Below are 17,835 nucleotides of genomic sequence, written 5' to 3'. Positions count from 1 at the left end.
ATATATGTGCTTGTGTGTATATATATTTTTCTTAAAAAAAAAAAAGAAGATAGTTTAATAACCCCACAATCAAAACTGTCTTCTAAACTTTGTTGAAACCGAAAATTTCTAATGTGACGGTAGTGTCGATGGTGACACCTTTTTTCATATCAGCATTAATTAATACTTGTCCCACATAGCCAGGCTCCATTTCTCCGGGCTCACCATCTTCCCTTTCACACTGCTCTGTGACAGCGATTAAAGCTCTATCCTCTGGATCAATACGATCATTTTCCAAAATTCCTTCATGTCTATTAAGACAATGAATCCAATAATGAATTTTAGTCTTTTGTGGGTTTGTCTCAGGATTCTTTGTTTGTGTTGTTCTCTTTTGTGATGGTGGTTTTACAGGAATTATTTCATCATTTGTCTTGAAATGTTTATTGTTGTTCTCCTTTTTAATTTCAATAGGTGGTAAAGCAATTTGTCTCATATCACGTTGTAATTCAAATCTACATACAAGTACATTTTCGTTCGGATCGTGATCTTCATAAAATAATTCTTCTTCATTATTATCTTCTTGATTTTCTTTGATATAAAGTCGATGTCGAGGCATCACTTGGGCTTCAATTTGTACTCGATAAGAGACGCCAAGGATTTTTTCTACTTGGGAATAAAATATTTTTTTGTACAATTTATAGTTTGATGTTGTTATCTCTGTCTGTTTATTTGAGGTATCTGCCTCTGAACGACCATGATCACTCTCTGTATCTCTATTCTCATCATTTTCATTGTCTGATAGAGACCAAACAGATCCATCACTTTCGTCATCATCAAATACACCCATATCCATATCCGTTGTGATCGTTGTAGCTTCCTTAAGCTCACAATCCCAGCTATTTTCTTCCGAGAATGGGGGAATGAATACTGAAGATCGAAATCGAAAACGAGGTGTACCAAGTAATAATCGTCTTCTTTTCTCGTGTGCATCTGAATTATCAACGTCAAAATACTCATTTAAAGCAGCACTTCGTTCATCATTTTCAGAAAGAGTTAATCGTCTTTGCTCTTCATTTTCTTGCTCTTGTGTTTGTACATGATAAGTGGAGGGGAATAGAACACGCTCTAGTGCCTCACGTTGCCATAGTGCTCGAAAAACAATGCCCTCATCAACAATTCCATCTTGTCGAACAGAGGTAAGTTGTTCAAATGTCATATTACTATAATGTACTGTGGTACGAAGTAAGTAAGACAACACAGTCGCTTTATCAATCACACCACCCGAGGAAGCATCTGCCATTAATTTCTCGAATGGAACAAGAGCTGAGAAGCTAAGTCGATTTAAACGATTCAATTTTTGTAAATTATCCTTTGTAGTAGTTGTAGGCAGATTTTCGAGGTCTTCTGATGGGATACGTTTACGTTTTCTTGATCTTACTACGTCTGCTGTTAAGGCTTTATTGCTGTCGTATAGTTTATTATTATTTATTCCTAAAGGTCGAACAAAGCCCGAAAGTCGCTTAGAGTCTTGATCTACAGGGCCATGAGCCGTCCAAGTGATCTTTCCTACAGATTGCATAAATGCAATCAATACTGCTCTTAAAAGACAGTAACGTTCAAATTCGCAAGATACAAATAAAAGATCTGCGCATAAAACATCAGCCATATAATCAACAGGTAACATAGCTAATTGAGATGCATATTCAGGGCCAAAGCGAAACAATAACAATAATGCAGCATCTCTTAATTGTAAATAGGCATCATGTCCTCTTGGAAGTTGACAGATTGTTTCTAGATCACGCATAATACTATCTAATGTCAATTGCTTTGATGTATATCGATTTACACATGCCTGAGCTAAATCATGAACATCCAAAAGGACAGCAACTGAAAGAATTCTTAATGTATCTTTATCTTGCATGCCTTGTATGAGCTCTTGCTTATCTAAACAATACATCCATTTTAGTACAAATCGAATATGGGACGCTAATAACGTTGAATACGAAAACTGTTCATTTTTCTTTTGCTGGATAGAATTATTATTTGTTGTCTTTTGCCATTTACGACGAACGATGTGTTGAAAGGGAGCCAAGATGAACCCACAATGGGCAAATGCTTTTGCGAGATCAATTGTGAGACATGTCACCCCATTATCTTTATTCAATGTTTGTGTAGTATTAGTTGAAGGATCTGCCTCATCCTCTTGTGAATTCGATATAATATCCATATTCTTTAATAATTTACGTAAAAATGGCGATTGACTCACAATTGATTTATGAACATTGAATCGCATGGAAAAAGGATAGGATGGATGAATAAAGACTAGAGATAAATCTGAAAATAAAGCGTTTTCAAACATTGAATTTAGCAAATACTTTTCAAGTTTTGATTTCATTTTTTTGGTCGTTGTCATGTTGATCTTATTAATCTTTTACACGTAGAAGTTTAACAGCAAATACTGTATAAATAAATAAATATTTATAAAAAAAGGGACAAAAACCTTTTTTTTTTTTTCCTTGAACAAAGAAATTGAAACAAGTCACTGTAAACGATTTTAATTTAATAAGTTTCACCTCTTCTGTACCTGACAAATGTGTCTTATTATTATAAAATCAAATATGATTCTTCTTGAGATCTTAGAAGATAAACACAAAAAAAAAAAAAAAAAAAAAAAAACGATTAATTTATTATTTCCAAATATTATTGTTTAAAATATCCTCATCATGATAAGGGGTCTCTATAGTCTTTGTATTATTTTCTTCGGGCCATTTCCATACATGCGCATCTTCTTCAGAAGGTGAATCTACAGGTGATAATGTTGACTTGTTATTTAATAGATCATTGTCAATAATTAAAGAGTGAGGTATAAAGGTATTCATCTTTTTTGGTAGTGATGATGATGATAATGATGTTTTAATAATTTCAGGGTATCGAGGCAAAGCTTGTCGGTTATTATTGCTACTGCTACTACTAGGTGTTGAAAAAGAAGGCTGAATATTTTGATTTTCTAATGTAGGATTCAAAGAAGAATTGGGGATGGACGTATTACTGTGTTTTATTGGATTCTTTTCATTATATCTAACAGCTGTTAGAGTTGATTTTCTGATAGGTGCTGCTGGAGGCTTAGGAAGCGGGTTTATAGATTGTTGAGATGTTAAATGAAATTCTTCATCTGATAAGTCATCAACAAGAACATAGTTGCCTTTCCCTTGCTGTATAATAACATCAATACATCCTTCTCTTGGACCTAAAAGCCCATTCTCATTTTTTCTTTTTTTAATATCATTATTTGAAGTAGTTGAAGTACCACCATAACTACGTTGTTTATAGCGTTCGTGACGGGCCTGTCGCCATAAAGGCTCACGAAAATCTATAACTGGATAATTGTAATCACCAAAAACCATCGTACGACTTGCTTTATACAAAATTTCTATTTCATCAGAAGAATCAGGATCTTCAAATTCTAAAGGTTCTGTGTCTTCATCAGATCCAATTTCATCGTTCATACCTCTGCCTGATGAGTTTAAGAATTTTGAAGCTGGAGCAGGTTCTAACCAACGTTTTTTAGTTGTTATATTAGAATATCGAAGTCCCGCCATAATACGTGAAGTACGACTACTTCCCATATGAGGTACTCCCTCAGATGGCTCAAAAGAGCGATAGCTAAATCGAGAACCTTTTAATGTATCTAATGTATCCATCATCACATCTTTTAAACCGAAAGAGTCTTGAATAGCTTTACGAACTGGCATTCGAGCAGAATGAACAGTTTGATCGAAATAATCCTCATATGAGAACGAAAACCTTTTTTTTAAACAAAAAAAAAAAAGTACTGTTAACAACAGAAATAACAAAAAAATCAATATAAATATATACTTTACGAATGAGCTATAGCAAATGGTACCATCTCAATACAAACAAGGAAATCTTGAATAGCAACTGATATATGCTCAGCTAAAATAATAATAAAATGTTAGCATTTTTTTTTTATACATATTATTTATTTATTTATTTTAGTATGTAAATTTACCTTCAGGAATAATTCCAGCAAATACAAGTAAAGCTACAACGACGCTTTGCCAAAATGAAAAGAAAATAATTGCTTTTACACAAAGAAATTTCGGTAAAGGCCTAATAGAAATAATACATTTTATGTAAACAAGCATTCAAACCTTTTTTTGTTTTTTTGTTTTTTTGTTTTTTTTCTTTACCTAAAACAAACCAAGTCTTTTTTCGTTGCATAAAAAAAGACCATTAAACACCATAAACTTAAGCAAACACTTAAATTGTAAAAAAATGTAATATAAAGATAAGTGCTTGTCCAAGAGAATTCACCTTCGTTATAATTTCCTGTTGCCTTTAATACCATTGTAATAATAGCCAGTATGGGTTTAACATATACAAATTGAAGAATGCCTCTTTTCACAAAGAGAAATGTATAAGGATCTCCTACAAATATTTCTTTTGAATAGAGAGTTCCTGGAAAAAAGTTCTCTGAAGGAGGGCGAGAATGAAGCATAATGATTAAAGCTCTTTCACCACCCAGCTTGTTTAATAATAAATTAAAAAAAGCATAGATAACAAACGCTTCATAAATATCTCGAAATGTGTCCACATAAAACGCTACATTAAGTGAAATCAATGAAATATAAGTACTTATGCCGTAAATGGGGACCCTAAGAAAAAAAAATATAGCGAATTTAAGCAGTTGCCTTTTTTTTTTCCTCCTCTTTTTCTCGATTATATACAAGTAATGCTTACATCCATAATATTCGAACAACCTGTCTTTGTTGATTCTATTTACAAATTTTATATAAGTTCAATAGAATCAATAATGATTGAAAAAATAAGAATTTCTTACAGGCTTTCTATAATTCTTCCAATGTAACCAGACTGAAAATGAAGATATACAGCATCCAATTATAGTAGATAATAAAGCTAATTGAATTAATATTGGATTGAATTTAGCACCAGCGCCTCCATCACCATAATTATCCATAACATGTAAATTTGGCATTATGAATGCTAGCCAAGAGGAAAAAAAAAAAAAAAAAAATAGCTACGTCAATAAAATTATTTGATAAAACAGCTTAATAAACGGCGTAGTTATTATAGTTTGAACTTTTTTTTTATTATTATTATAATTGTTACTATTATTATTATCTACAATTCTTCCTCAAATGGTATACAAGGCTAATTTATTAATTGCATTCACGTGAAATTAAATTTTATTATATCTTCAAGTCTTCTATATTCTTTTCTACAAATAATTCTACTCCTTTACAAGGTACACCATCATAAAGAACAATTAAATAACCAGAACCAGGAGGAAAGATGGTTGCATTTGGCGGTGCTATGACTTTTATAAATTCGAAATCTTCACTGACTTTATGGCGTAGATAGACGTAACGTTGAGACATATGCATTGAATGAGTGCTAAATCCTGGTCTCATGATAGCCACTTTAACCTTAGATGGTTCTCTATAGCTTTGATCTTTTTCCAAATGAAATAAAATATCAAATTCTTGATTATATACAACGACATGAGGTACATGGGATATCTTTGGTCTTGTCTGTGTCTTGAATAAATAAGGAGGAGAAAAATATTCAACTCTATACTCAGTGGGGTATAAGACTGCATCTGATGTATCAGGAGGGTCTACACTATTAGAGCCTGCAATCCATACTCGTCCATCAGGTAAAGTTAAAGCAACTGAATGATACATTCGTGCAATATCTGTTTTAGCTAAACCTTGGATCCATCTCTTTTCCTTTTCTTTTTCGAACGGATTATAAATTAAAGGTTCAAAGGTAGGATCAAAGTTTGCATTATTATAACCTGCATAACCACGCTGACATCCATTGACCCAGGCAACTGTACCATCTGCCAATATGACTCCATCTGGCATGACTCGTTTATGAATAAAGGTTTCCATTTCCCATTTTGGATCTTTAGCACTCAAATTGATACGACCACATGTATCATCTGCAGGACTATCTGGTTTAGGGCGTTCAGAACCACCACAAATTAAGATTTCAACATTATAATTCTTTTCAGGATCTAATGGTAGCATGACTGCTCCTCCAGTTAATGGATAGGATCTGGGCACACCGGGCATACGGGGTAATTCTTTAACTACTTTTTGGTGTTGATAATCATAAATGATAGATTTAGTGGATGCAAATATAAATAAGTTTCCATCAGGTAATAAAAATACAAATGGATATCTAGAATAATGGTAAAAAAAAAAAAAAAAATACGATTAGAATTTATACATATTATATTTTCGATAGAAGTTACAAATTATAAGGTAAAGTATGTAATAATAAGTCAAGTTGAATAGGTTCATCAGTTCTAGGTGGCCAGAATTCATATGAAGGTGTATTTTTCTCTTTTGTATTATATTTTGTTCCTGCATTTGAACCACCTATAATAATAATATCTCCCTCTGGTAATTGCTCTACTGTAGGATACCAACGATTACCATACATTTTTCCGGTCGAATATTCAGTCCAAGAACAATCATTATCTGTAATAGTACAAGGTTTAAAATGTCGAATAGACTGATGTCCCTTTGCTGCATTCCATCTTCCTCTACTCTCTGCTCCCCCTGTACTAATAAATGTACCATTCATCAAGAACCCACCAGCTGAGCAAAATGTATTTGTTTCTAACAAAAGTGGTCTATATGTATTTGTCTCTATATCATAAAGCGACGAAAATGCACTCACACCAGAATCTAATTTTGCTTCGTTTTCCTCAGCTTCGTATTAAATACACACATATATATATGTATTAGAATTTAACTATTTCCGTTATGTAGACTTTATATAGACATATATACCTTTATCTATAATTAATACAGTCTTTTCACTATATATGCATAAACATATGATTTTTGTAGATGTAAAGAAATGTTAAAAAATATGCTTAAAATAATACTTGTATATTATATATTTTACTTTAATAATACAGCATGCATCGCTGCTACTCCCGTCCTACCGATTTGATTTATTTTGCCTGTATTTGCATATTTTGATTGATAATTTTCCTCTTCTTGATAATAAAAAGGTGATTGTGAACTAACTAACTGAGGCTGTGATACTAATAGAAGAGATGTAATAACTGAAATGGGCAATAGTCTGATTCTCATCTCACAATCTTAAAAAGAATTAAATTTTTTTCTCGAGTAAAAAAAAAGAAAAAAGAAAAAAAAAAGAAGTTGGGGATGGGGAGAGAAAAAAATGGAATGGTACATTTGGTTGTACAAACCATTTTATTATTCAAGTTTATTTTTTTTTGTAACAGTCGTATCAGCCTATTGATTTTTTACTTTAGTATATGGATTTATTCGTTTTTTTTTGTTAGTACTTAAGGCATTGGTTCAAGAACCAAACACCTATAGAAAAACGAATACAAATGAAGAATCCAATTTTTGCAGTCTTCAACAGATAGGTGTCTATACGGCTGACTTAATAACTTGACGAGTTAAATTATCCCTTTTTTAATTAGGCCATTTCTTTTAATACTATCTTTGACCTTGCACCAGAATAATTCAATAGATGAATATGCAGTTTTATAACTGTGATCAGTAATTAATCGTTGAACATCAGAGCATTTACGGAGGATGGTATTATCGATAATTAAATAATAGTCCACCCATTATATACTTACCGAGGATATCGCGATCTGACAGCAAACAGATTTTTATCATAATTTGACACTCATTAAAGTAAGGTAATTAGAGTTAATTGTTGGTGTTATAGAACAAGCTCTGGATATAAGCGTAAGTAATATTATAGTAGATGAATTGCATAATAAAAGATAAACTATAAGCCTGAATATAAAATAAAACATTGTATATAACGTCCTGTAAATAATATCAAACTTATTGAAATTCAATCGTCTAGACGGGCCAATCATAAGGCATACTACAAGTTCTAGATATTTATTTTTATAACCTTGATAAAGGATTCAGGTCGACTTTAATCCAATAAAATAGAAATGTAAAAGACATCAGGGACATACACTTAGATCAAGCAATAAATTGTTTTATTTAAAACCTTAATCAGATCATTATAACACCCAATAGATAATTCATATAAATCAGTCTCTTGAATCAACAAGATGTATATCCGAATACTAACACTGTATCATGACTCATGTTCTTTGACGGTTATTTTTAATTTCTTTGATTCAGGATTCATTAATATAAATACAAGCAGTTGTGTAGACACAAAATAATCTTTAGAACTTTTAATTCTTATTTTTATTTCATTTTTCTTTTCATTGAATAAACACAGTCTCAAACTATACTTCCTTTTGTTCTCTTTCTTTTTCTTTAACACACTCTGTTCTAATAATTAAAATAATTAGCGTTGTTTTGTTGGACTACAAAAATGATCTAGACTGGATTATTGATTCCAAAATACCAGAAGAAGTTTTTCAGAATGATTAAAAAAAAAGGGGGGAGGGGTATGGCAAAGTATAATAATGAAACTTTCTCTATTGTCTAGAAGGACTGATCAGAATTTATGTATAATAAAGAAGATACAGAGAAGCTTTATCCCTACAGTCTAGAAAAATAATTCTTTTCACCTAAACTCATTTTTAGATAAACCGAATAAAAGCCTAAATATGTATTCTTTATAAAAAAAAAAAAAAAAAAAAAAAAAAAAAAAAATTATACACTTGTGTAACAATATATTATTTAAAAGGCAGACTCTTTTTTTTTTTTTTTTTTTTTTTTTTTTTTTGCCCTGAAAGATAGGCAGACAATGCTATTTAAATAGGGTAAAGGGTTAAAAAAAAAACTACCGAGTATTTTTTTTTTCTTTAATTATAAGCTATCTCTTGATAAAATATATTCCACTAAGCCCTTGTCCCCCCCTTTTTTTTATTTTGATATCATTGAATGGCATAATTCTTAATAGTAAAAATTTAACAGATAATTTTCAACACTATTTATGATACTGAAAGCTTCACTCTTGTTTACAATTTCTATTCATTGATTTAAATTTGTTTGATAAGCGATATGCTTTTATATTAGTATTGTTTTAATAAAAAATAACAACGAGTAATTGAACAGGTCATGATAATAAGTGCCCAGTGATATTTTATAAAAATAGAAAACCTTTTTTTTACAAACAGTTGCCGTCAATAGTGGTAACACAGTCTATTTCTTTTTTCTTTTTAAATAGAATAGATATAGTATATATTTTATACAAAATGATGATACATTAATACCGCCGTTCATTGTCTATAGAGGCTAAATGAGACGGTAAAGAATAAGATGGATCTATTTCGACAGCACCTTCTCCATGTCCAATAGCGATACCTATTGACTTGGGGCTTTTAATATCAACGTTGTTATTAGTAGATGCTTTGCTAGATTGAGAAGGCGTCCGCGGTAATTTGGATACAACAGAGGCAACAACTCCCATAAAATTTTGTGGTTGCCAACGTGTAGATATACTACTTATCTCTCTTTCATTATTCATTGGCTCTTTTTGTTGCTTTTTGCGCTTATGAATGAACAACAAACTGACTAGACCGAGGGCTGCGATACAGCCAATACCTACACCAAGACCAATTCCAAGCTCTTTATTATTATTCACTTTGTTTGTTGCTCTTTCTTCCGGAAAAGTCGCTATGACTGAAGTTGAATTATGATTGGTAAATGAAGTTGTAGTACTAGCAGCAGTAGCGATAGTAGTTGTTGTACTAACAAGATTCGGAATTGTCTGAGTTGTAACTACTTTATTAGGAAGAGAAGGAGAAGCAACAGCAGTGGTATAATAATGAATTGGTGATTTACTTCTAGAAAGATGATAATAACCAGTCGATGACGACGCTAGCATTGTATTGGACTTTATTCTATGTTTATGGTGATTTATTGATTTGTAACTATTATGGTGATGATGAGTCACTTTTTTTACGCTTTTCATTGAACAAATAGTTTTAATTAATGTTTTTGTCTTTAATATAGAAGACGATGCCTTCTGATAAATGTAAGTCTTCGTTTTATACTGACAAACATAATGATACGATCTTATTTTTATATTATGATGATGACTATTTTTAACAAATTGACTCTGACGCTTCTTTGGTAGTGCTGATAACATTCTATAATTGTATATAAAGTAAATAAAAAGAAGTTTTTTTTTTGTGGGAAGGATGAAGGAGAGAAAGGATCCTTACCCAATAAATATGTATATGAAAAAAAAAAAGTATTCACAGCACTAAATAGCAAGCTTATAAAAAATAAATGGTCATTGTTAAAACTCAATAGTAATTCGAAAAAAAAAATAATTGACCAATAATCAATTGGCAATTCTTTTCTAATGCATTATTTGACAAACGAAAATATGTATATCGCGTGTAGCCTCATTTCTCAGACATATCAATAAAGTGTTGAATAAAATCTCTATTAATGCTTTAGGGAAACATTAGCACAAGTATCATTTATTCCATTTTATTTTCTTAGATCTTTCTTTTCGCTTAAATAGTAGCTACGTCCTACTACTTTTGCTCTTAATCATCATTACTCGCTCAAAACTGTTATTCTATTGGATTGATTCTCGGAAGAGGATAGGAAAAGATAAATATATCTGTAAGCCTTGTGTTACAACCACTTTTTCGATTTCATTATACACTCTTTCTTAAATCACATGGCACACTTTTTTTTTCATTTTGGCACAAAAGTGTGCCATCATATTAAAGTGGCTGTTTATCAAAACACAACTACTATTTGGATGCAGAATAACGACAAAAGCCTAGCAAGTCACTATAAAGAATACTGTTACAAGCTTCAGAAATCCTTGAAGTGAGAGTTTCTTTCTGCAGAAGTTTCTCCTTCTTGAGCTTGCTTTTGCCGATAGACCAGAATTGCTCTATTGGATTTAATTCTAGAGAATAGGGGGGAGGGGAAGGGGAGAGATATACACAGCCGCAACCTTGATTGACAACATACCTTCCGATATCTTCATGCTTGTGTATTGGAATATTGCCCATGACAATGTAGAATTTTTTTTTGAACTCTTCACGCTCATCCATAACATCAAGAACACCCCCCCCAATAAAATTAAAATAATGGCCAGTGATAGTACCTGTAGTTTTGATAGCTTTGCATACACCAGGCAATTTTCGTTTTCTTTTTGAGGGAGCCTCGTATGGCCGCCTACTTACTTTGATACTGATGACACTAAAAGGTGAAATAGCCCTCCAATAATGTCGTTGTCTGTGCCCTTGTTGTGGGCGTTTCGACTGTCACTCTCTCGTTTTTTTTTTTTTTTTTTGTGACCGAGATACTGTTCTTTTCATGTGTAATGTGGAATGCTGCTTCATCAATGAAGACGCAGTTGTTCTCAGAATCTAGATCAGTCTCTGACCAATTAACTATCCATTCGTATCTTCTGCTGGATCTTTTCAGGGGAGTTTCTTTCCGTATAATAAAAGTATGCTTTTTTTTTTCAGTGATAGAGTGCAATCTTCTGTCATAAACTTATGAACAGTCGCCCAAGAAACTTTCAGACCATCAAATTGAGTAGTCAAGCCATCTAATACTTGATCTACTGTTGTGGAGTGATTATCATCAAATGTTTGCACAAGGTACTTTTTGTGATTCTCATTCAACAATCTCTGTCTTCCTGCTTTCTTTTTTTTTTTTTTTTTTTTTTTTTTTTTTTTTAATAAAGACACTTTCTCTTATAGTTAGATGAGCTTCTACAGATTAATATCAACTTTTAAAATTAAGAATACTTTTATTTATTAAAGGAATCCATCCATTTTTTTATTTATATATGTATTTATGAGAGTAAGAAAATAATTTAATTGTTTAGTGTACTATTATTTCAGTACAAACTTGATTGTAGAGCTTGACTATTACGCGTTAAATATTTTTTTTTTGTTAATATAGCTGTAGAGATAACAAAACCCAGTTTTTAAAGGGAAGAAGAAGATTGATTCATTTCTATTAACCAGGGACAAAAAGAGGGTATGAAAGAATATTTAAAGTAGCTAGAGTTTAGAGGCCCATTTTGTTAAACAAACTTTAAGGTAAAATAGAAAATAATCATTATAACTACTATTGCTTTTTATTGATACAGTTCATATAAATACATGAGCTATATTTCCTTGTCTTAAACATCACATTTTATTTTTACGTATAAGCTTAATATGATCTTTATTTAGCATGCACTTATAATGACTTGCGAGACTTTTGTCGTTATTTTGCATCCAAATAGCAGTTGTGTTCTGATAAGCAGCCACTTTAATGTGATGGCACACTTTTGTGCTATTAATAAAAAAAAAAAAAAAAAAAAAAAAAAAAGTGCCATAACAAAAGTCGGCAGTTGTGCCAAACTGAATTTTAATGTATTATAGATCATAAAAGAAAGAAAGAAAAGAAGCCTTATGTTATCATGTTTTCTGCTATCCTATCCATATCAATCCAAAAGTATTTAAAATGAAGTTTCAAATAAAAGCCAATGATGACGTCTTTAGGGGTTGCTATTGTCGATGTAGTTGCTTTTCTTTTACTGGTTCCATTTACCTTTTGCTTTTTTTTTTTTTTTTAGGAAATAAAATTTAAATAGCGTTATTTTACTTTTATAAAATATTGCTCTTTTTTCATGATTTGGTAAAATAAAATAATAAAAATAGAAAATCTTTAAAAAAGTCAACTGTTTTTTTTTTTCCTTTAATAAACTATTTAATGATGATGTTCATCTTCAGTACCAATAAAATCCATAACAAAAACAGAACCACATTCAGGACAACGATCATGTTCATGAGATTTATCCAAATTAATCCAAATAACATCGTGAGATTCAGCAGGGAAACCTAATTATGATAACAATTAGTTGTAAAGTTTTTTTTTTTTTCTCTTTTCTTTGTTTTTTTTTGTCAAGAACTTACCAGTGCAACCAACAAAACGAATGGGATCGTGAGACTTGACAACAATAGGATTCTTGACAGTACCAAGATGAGTCATGTTCAAAGGTTCCATATCAAAAAATTCTCTACCTTCAAGCTTTGCAAGCAATTCTCGACGTTCCAAACCAGTAGCTTGTTGAAGATCAGTAGGAACTTCACCTGCCTTAGCACCAGGGCCTAAATTTGATTCAACATTATGTCCAACAGCTCCAGCTAATATATATATATATATATAAATGTATATACAATAATAATTAGTATTCATGAGTAATGTTACTTTTAAATTCCTTTTCTTTTCTCCTCTTTCCCCCCTTTTTTTTTCTTCTTCTTCTTTCAAACACACACACATACATATATATATATATGTATGTATGCATATATAGATGCATATATTTATATGTTTAAAATTTCAAAAATTGAAATATTTACATAAACGACCACCTACAACCGAGAAAGGTCTAATTGAAGTACGTGTAGCAATGGGAGCAGCTTTAAGAATAGCACGACGAAGTCCAAACATAATTATTATTTACTAATTAAAGAAGAAGTAGAATAAATAAATAAATAGGGAGAGAGATAGAGAGATAGAGAGAGGGGGAGATACAGCTGGGGAAATTAATACAACCGACTGTCCAAAAAAAATAAAAAAATAAATTGATTTACTTTTATGGCCTTCCCTTGCACATTAAAAAAAAAAACTCACCTAGTTGACGTCACATTTTTTATGCACTGCATGTGAAGAATCTTCCCTTAAAAAAAAAAAAACATGTATATGTGTATCTGGTTGCTGTCAAAACATGTAATATTTTAGCTTTTATCATTTATTACTGTTTTATGAAAAAGTCAAAATCAATCATAAAGCCTTTTTTTTTTCTTAATGCTTATCATATAAATATATGTAGATGTATAAAATTATTTCCTTTGCTCCAACTTTTCTTCCAAAGATTTAATTTTTTGATGAAGAGGAAGGGCAATTTCTTCTGCTTTTTGTTTAATGAGTTGTGAGATAGCATCTAATAAAGCTGGATTGAGAGTGCTAGATTCAAGGTTTGTATTTGTAGGGATTGAAGTCATTTGTAATTTTTTTGAAGTTGTAAAAGGATCAATTAAATAAGAAATAAATGTTTCATGATTACTATATACAAAACACACATAATACAATGCATTAGATTCCAGTTGACTATAGATATACAATTTTTAATATTTTAACTTACAGTAACACTTTTTCAATCTTTTTCATAGCAGCTTCTAAACGTGTAGGGAACATGTCATCCAAGACAGTATCTTTACGTTGTAAAATGAAATCCAGTAGTTTTTGATGTTTTGTTTCGATATCAACTAATCGAGCAAGGATAGCAGCATTACTGGTTTCATCCGTATCCTCTGTGATATCATCTATTCTTTGTCTCTTTCTAGGCTGTAAATGATGATTATCTTCAACTGCCTTTGCTTTAACGCTCACGACAGTTTCAATCATCTTGATATTATTATGAATTAATGAAATTTCTTTCAAGACGTCTTCCATACGTTTAAGGGCTGCTGTTTGGTCAAAGGAAGTGAGTGCTGTGATGTTAGGATCGTTATGAGTACTAGATACATTTTGATTTTTAAATGTATCCAGGATGACACGAGTAGAATTAAATACTTGTTTTAAATCAATAATTTCTGATGTTAATTCCTGAATTCTTTGTTTGACAGCCTCAAGATCAGCAGGAATAGATTGCTTTCCCTCAGAAAAAGTCAATTCTTGTTGCATCTCTTTTAATGCTTGATATTCAGGTAAAGAGGTAATAATTTTCTGTAAATTAGTAGGGCCTACTTGTTCCATGATTTCTTTCTTTACAATCTGTAACACTTGATCAGGAACCAAAATGTCACTTTCTTTCGCTGATGCCATTTCATTTTGTTTTTTAGCTTCTTCAAGGAATTTTTTAAATTTATCATCCAAGATAGACATTATTTTATTTTGCACTTCATTCTTTAGTCGTTCAGCATTTAGTTCCTCTCTTTTCTTATCAAATGTGTCTGATAATTCTTTAAAACGGCTAGTAAGCATAGTCCCCATAGATCGAAGTGTATTTTTTTGAACATCCTTGAGTTGAGTCTTGAATGCTTCAAGTGATTGCAACATATTTTCCTTTTCAGCAACATCCATTTTTTCCTTTTGAATGATTTCAATAATTTTTTGAGTTGATGAAATCTTATTATCTATCTTTTCATATACACTTTTACTGAAAGTTTCTAAAAAAGATTGTGTCATATTTGAGATTGTTAAGGCATTTTTTTTAGAAGCTTCGAGTACATTATCACATATTTGTTGACAACTGCTAATTATATAATTTTCAGCTTTTCTCATACTAGATTAGAAAAAGATAAAGGGAATGTTAACGAAAAAAGAAAAAAATAAAAACTATTATCTATATAATCATACTCATTTTCTTTTTGTTTGATTTCCATCTCTAAATCGTTAATGGTACTATCTATCAATATTATTTTTTTAAACCAGATGAGTTCGTTAGGGTGCACGTATATATAGATATAGATATAAAGGTTATATATTTACTCATAGTGTTTAATCCAGCTAAAGGTTTGTTGTCATTACTAGAACATAATTTCTGTCTGATTCCAGTTAAAGAGTTTAATTTATTCTCCAATACGTGTATTTCAGATGCAATACGTGTTGATTCATAAATAGACCTATAAACAAAGAAAATGTGTATATTAGCATTTAAATGAATATTAAGAAAAGAAAGAAGAAGAAAAGAACATTACTTGAAACATTCTCTCATTTTTTGTTCTGTAAATTTGCTTGCAGATTCATTTCCAATTTGAGCTGTTTCTGTATGTTCATTTGCTCTTACTTGTTCAGACATTATGGTTAATGTATGTAATAAATATGTCTATTTTTGAATAATAAAAATAATAAATAAAATAAAAATAAAAATTAAAGTTGAAAAATCAAATGAATTCAAGTCACTACTCACATATTTTTTTTTTCAACTCCCTTTCGAGTTTAGATGAAGAAATTGTACACACGATAATTTAATACAGGAGAATTAGCACGACAACATTAACATTCTTACTAGATTCTATCCAATTATTAAAAAATGATGATAGATGGTTTCTCACTACCTCCTCTTTATTTCTATTGTTGTGTATAGAATCATTTTGATGAAATATAAGCCCTTTTATTGACTACAAAAAGGCTTACTTGAAATCATTTATTATCCATTAAGAAATAGCATCACCTTTTACAGTCTGGGAAACTAGGTTGGGCCAATAAAAAAAATAATTGGGTCATTCAAAAATTAAATTGGGACACGGATGTAGATTTGGGACACCCAAATGAAAATGAGACACAGATGCGAAAATGGGACAGAGATGTGATTAAAGAGTAATTTAATTAAAGTAAAGGCCATTGCGCATGTAGTGGTTATGAATACATTCTTTTGCCCTGGCCAGTTCTGAGTGTTATTTTGTATGAAAAAAAAACCTCTTGCAAGAAAAGAGGAAAATGTATAAAAATAAAGAGAAACAGAATCAGTAAAAAAAATATTTGAACTACTACTACTACTACTACTACTATGATTGATTTAACCAATTCACCAGTTTAACGCCAGAAATGATGAGTTCAGGAGGCGGTTTGTTATGAAGGATATAGTCCATTTCGTGGAATATTCAGCATACTACTGGCTAATGAACGGACCAAATACAGGAAACTTTAGGACGGCCGTTTTTTTTTTTTTTTTTTTTTTTTTTTTTTTTGGAAGGGAGCCTGTTCAGAACGAAGGAAAGAGGGTCAGGGATGATGTATAGCATTTGAAAGTGGATATGCATGTCGAAGTAGATAATAGCATGGTCCCAAGTAAGCCTTGAGTCTGAGTGGAAGACACGATGTTACGGCTTGCCACCGGGGAGCCAACCAAGTCACCATCGAACATATTATTATTTTGGATCAGAAATAATTGTAAGTCATGCGTCATGCTAATATTCAAAATAAAGACTGAGTCTGACTTTAACCGAAAAAAAAAATGCCCTAAAAGTATAATTCAGACAGATCGACAGCTTTGTCACTTTAGAGCGTTTTCCATAAATGGTAGAATTTGCTGAAATTTGATACTTTATTAGTATGTGTAGATTCAAATTAAACATATGATCTGTCAGAAATATTTGCAACAACATGCTCCAGCGCATTTTACTAGTCGACTGTAAAGAAGCTGATGTGGTTCTATTGCAAAAAATAACAAACAGTACAGATAAATACAGATACATATCTAGCGAAGATGTAGAAATTTTCCAATTGGGAGATGATATGAAAAATGAAAACTTGGCTGATGTTTCTCTTTGCGGGCTGGATCCCAACCGACATCAGGTTTTTGCTGCTGCTTATGGGGAGAGTGATGAATCCCATCAAATCAGACGATGCTCTACTAAAGAGTACTCTACTTTAACAGGGCCTATAAGACACGCAAAGAGAGAAACAAAAAGAATGTCTCGAGAAAATGTAGAGGATATACTTCTCAACATTCCTACAACTAAGACAGTTGTTCTTTCAAACTATTTGCAATACATAACGTATATCCTCTTACATCTAAACAGAATACTAGCATTTAACAACTTCTCAACTGTTAAAAGTCGCTTTCACCTATACCAGGGAGTTCAAAGGGCCAGACAAGAAATGGCCAATGTCCTCATTAATGGTGGAAAAAAAATACAATAAGACCAAAAGAAAGAACACAAAGAAGAAGAGGAAGAAGAGGAAGAAAAGAGAGAAGAGGAGAGAAAAAGAAGCGAAAAAGAGAGACAAAGAAGTTCCCCGGCAGATAAAGTGAGTATACTAGCATCAAAGCAGAGAGACAAACACTATATTCATTAACTATTATTTATTTCAGGAACACCAAGAAGCTTTGGAAGTCTCA

General features: G+C 31.4%; 8 protein-coding genes across 8 annotated transcripts; 1 reads left to right on the top strand and 7 right to left on the bottom strand.

The window, feature by feature from the left end:
• Positions 1 to 51: 51 nt before the first annotated feature.
• Positions 52 to 2,468, bottom strand: BX663DRAFT_501654 (uncharacterized protein). The gene has a single exon (XM_051526503.1). The coding sequence runs from the start codon at positions 2,372 to 2,374 to the stop codon at positions 83 to 85; it is 2,292 nt and encodes a 763-aa protein (XP_051385069.1). The 5' UTR covers positions 2,375 to 2,468; the 3' UTR covers positions 52 to 82.
• Positions 2,469 to 2,666: 198 nt separating this feature from the next.
• Positions 2,667 to 4,498, bottom strand: BX663DRAFT_430581 (organic solute transporter Ostalpha-domain-containing protein; the record flags this gene model as incomplete). Its single annotated transcript, XM_051522808.1, has 4 exons — positions 2,667 to 3,783; positions 3,861 to 3,933; positions 4,010 to 4,110; positions 4,191 to 4,498. 4 exons carry the CDS (start codon positions 4,496 to 4,498, stop codon positions 2,667 to 2,669), a joined length of 1,599 nt encoding a protein of 532 aa, XP_051385068.1.
• A 603-nt stretch (positions 4,499 to 5,101) lies between these two features.
• Positions 5,102 to 7,198, bottom strand: BX663DRAFT_501649 (glyoxal oxidase N-terminus-domain-containing protein). The gene is made up of 4 exons (XM_051526502.1): positions 6,943 to 7,198; positions 6,825 to 6,853; positions 6,281 to 6,743; positions 5,102 to 6,207 (listed from the first exon to the last, which is right to left on the bottom strand). Exons 1-4 carry the CDS (start codon positions 7,131 to 7,133, stop codon positions 5,211 to 5,213), a joined length of 1,680 nt encoding a protein of 559 aa, XP_051385067.1. The 5' UTR covers positions 7,134 to 7,198; the 3' UTR covers positions 5,102 to 5,210.
• Positions 7,199 to 8,741: 1,543 nt separating this feature from the next.
• On the bottom strand, positions 8,742 to 10,180 carry BX663DRAFT_501647 (uncharacterized protein). The gene is made up of 2 exons (XM_051526501.1): positions 9,969 to 10,180; positions 8,742 to 9,882 (listed from the first exon to the last, which is right to left on the bottom strand). Exons 1-2 carry the CDS (start codon positions 10,017 to 10,019, stop codon positions 9,220 to 9,222), a joined length of 714 nt encoding a protein of 237 aa, XP_051385066.1. The 5' UTR covers positions 10,020 to 10,180; the 3' UTR covers positions 8,742 to 9,219.
• Positions 10,181 to 12,314: 2,134 nt separating this feature from the next.
• BX663DRAFT_310009 (cytochrome c oxidase subunit VB-domain-containing protein) lies at positions 12,315 to 13,669 on the bottom strand. Its single transcript, XM_051522063.1, has 4 exons — positions 13,620 to 13,669; positions 13,346 to 13,544; positions 12,899 to 13,129; positions 12,315 to 12,823 (listed from the first exon to the last, which is right to left on the bottom strand). The coding sequence occupies exons 2-4, from the start codon at positions 13,434 to 13,436 to the stop codon at positions 12,693 to 12,695; spliced, it is 453 nt and encodes a 150-aa protein (XP_051385065.1). The 5' UTR covers positions 13,437 to 13,544; positions 13,620 to 13,669; the 3' UTR covers positions 12,315 to 12,692.
• A 159-nt stretch (positions 13,670 to 13,828) lies between these two features.
• Positions 13,829 to 15,789, bottom strand: BX663DRAFT_549927 (uncharacterized protein; the record flags this gene model as incomplete). Its single annotated transcript, XM_051531184.1, has 5 exons — positions 13,829 to 14,051; positions 14,131 to 15,273; positions 15,348 to 15,396; positions 15,480 to 15,613; positions 15,689 to 15,789. The coding sequence occupies 5 exons, from the start codon at positions 15,787 to 15,789 to the stop codon at positions 13,829 to 13,831; spliced, it is 1,650 nt and encodes a 549-aa protein (XP_051385064.1).
• Positions 15,790 to 16,609: 820 nt separating this feature from the next.
• BX663DRAFT_430079 (uncharacterized protein) lies at positions 16,610 to 16,807 on the bottom strand (the record flags this gene model as incomplete). The annotated part of the gene is made up of 1 exon (XM_051522778.1): positions 16,610 to 16,807. A coding segment is annotated over one exon (198 nt), but the record flags the coding sequence as incomplete, so codon positions are not given.
• A 143-nt stretch (positions 16,808 to 16,950) lies between these two features.
• Positions 16,951 to 17,830, top strand: BX663DRAFT_501639 (uncharacterized protein). Its single transcript, XM_051526500.1, has one exon. The coding sequence runs from the start codon at positions 17,097 to 17,099 to the stop codon at positions 17,634 to 17,636; it is 540 nt and encodes a 179-aa protein (XP_051385062.1). The 5' UTR covers positions 16,951 to 17,096; the 3' UTR covers positions 17,637 to 17,830.
• Positions 17,831 to 17,835: the final 5 nt, after the last annotated feature.

The sequence above is a fragment of the Cokeromyces recurvatus genome (genome assembly GCF_025118155.1).
Source record: "Cokeromyces recurvatus strain NRRL 2243 chromosome Unknown BX663scaffold_6, whole genome shotgun sequence".
NCBI classification, from domain to species: domain Eukaryota; kingdom Fungi; phylum Mucoromycota; class Mucoromycetes; order Mucorales; family Mucoraceae; genus Cokeromyces; species Cokeromyces recurvatus.
The sequence above is the reverse complement of the archived record's forward strand: the minus strand, read 5'-3'. Positions and strand labels throughout refer to the sequence as shown.

Excerpts from the sequence above, each read along its gene's own strand:
- BX663DRAFT_501654 (XM_051526503.1), bottom strand. The coding sequence starts at position 2,374 with ATGAAATCAAAACTTGAAAAGTATTTGCTAAATTCAATGTTTGAAAAC.
- BX663DRAFT_501649 (XM_051526502.1), bottom strand. The coding sequence starts at position 7,133 with ATGAGAATCAGACTATTGCCCATTTCAGTTATTACATCTCTTCTATTA. Across the intron at positions 6,744-6,824 it reads TGTATTAATTATAGATAAAG|CTGAGGAAAACGAAGCAAAA; the intron begins GTATATATGTCT and ends TTTAATACGAAG. Across the intron at positions 6,208-6,280 it reads CATACTTTACCTTATAATTT|ATATCCATTTGTATTTTTAT; the intron begins GTAACTTCTATC and ends CCATTATTCTAG.
- BX663DRAFT_501647 (XM_051526501.1), bottom strand. The coding sequence starts at position 10,019 with ATGTTTGTCAGTATAAAACGAAGACTTACATTTATCAGAAGGCATCGT. Across the intron at positions 9,883-9,968 it reads TTATCAGAAGGCATCGTCTT|AAATCAATAAATCACCATAA; the intron begins CTATATTAAAGA and ends CATAATAGTTAC.
- BX663DRAFT_310009 (XM_051522063.1), bottom strand. The coding sequence starts at position 13,436 with ATGTTTGGACTTCGTCGTGCTATTCTTAAAGCTGCTCCCATTGCTACA. Across the intron at positions 13,130-13,345 it reads GGTTGTAGGTGGTCGTTTAT|CTGGAGCTGTTGGACATAAT; the intron begins GTAAATATTTCA and ends TATATATATTAG. Across the intron at positions 12,824-12,898 it reads TCGTTTTGTTGGTTGCACTG|GTTTCCCTGCTGAATCTCAC; the intron begins GTAAGTTCTTGA and ends TATCATAATTAG.
- BX663DRAFT_501639 (XM_051526500.1), top strand. The coding sequence starts at position 17,097 with ATGCTCCAGCGCATTTTACTAGTCGACTGTAAAGAAGCTGATGTGGTT.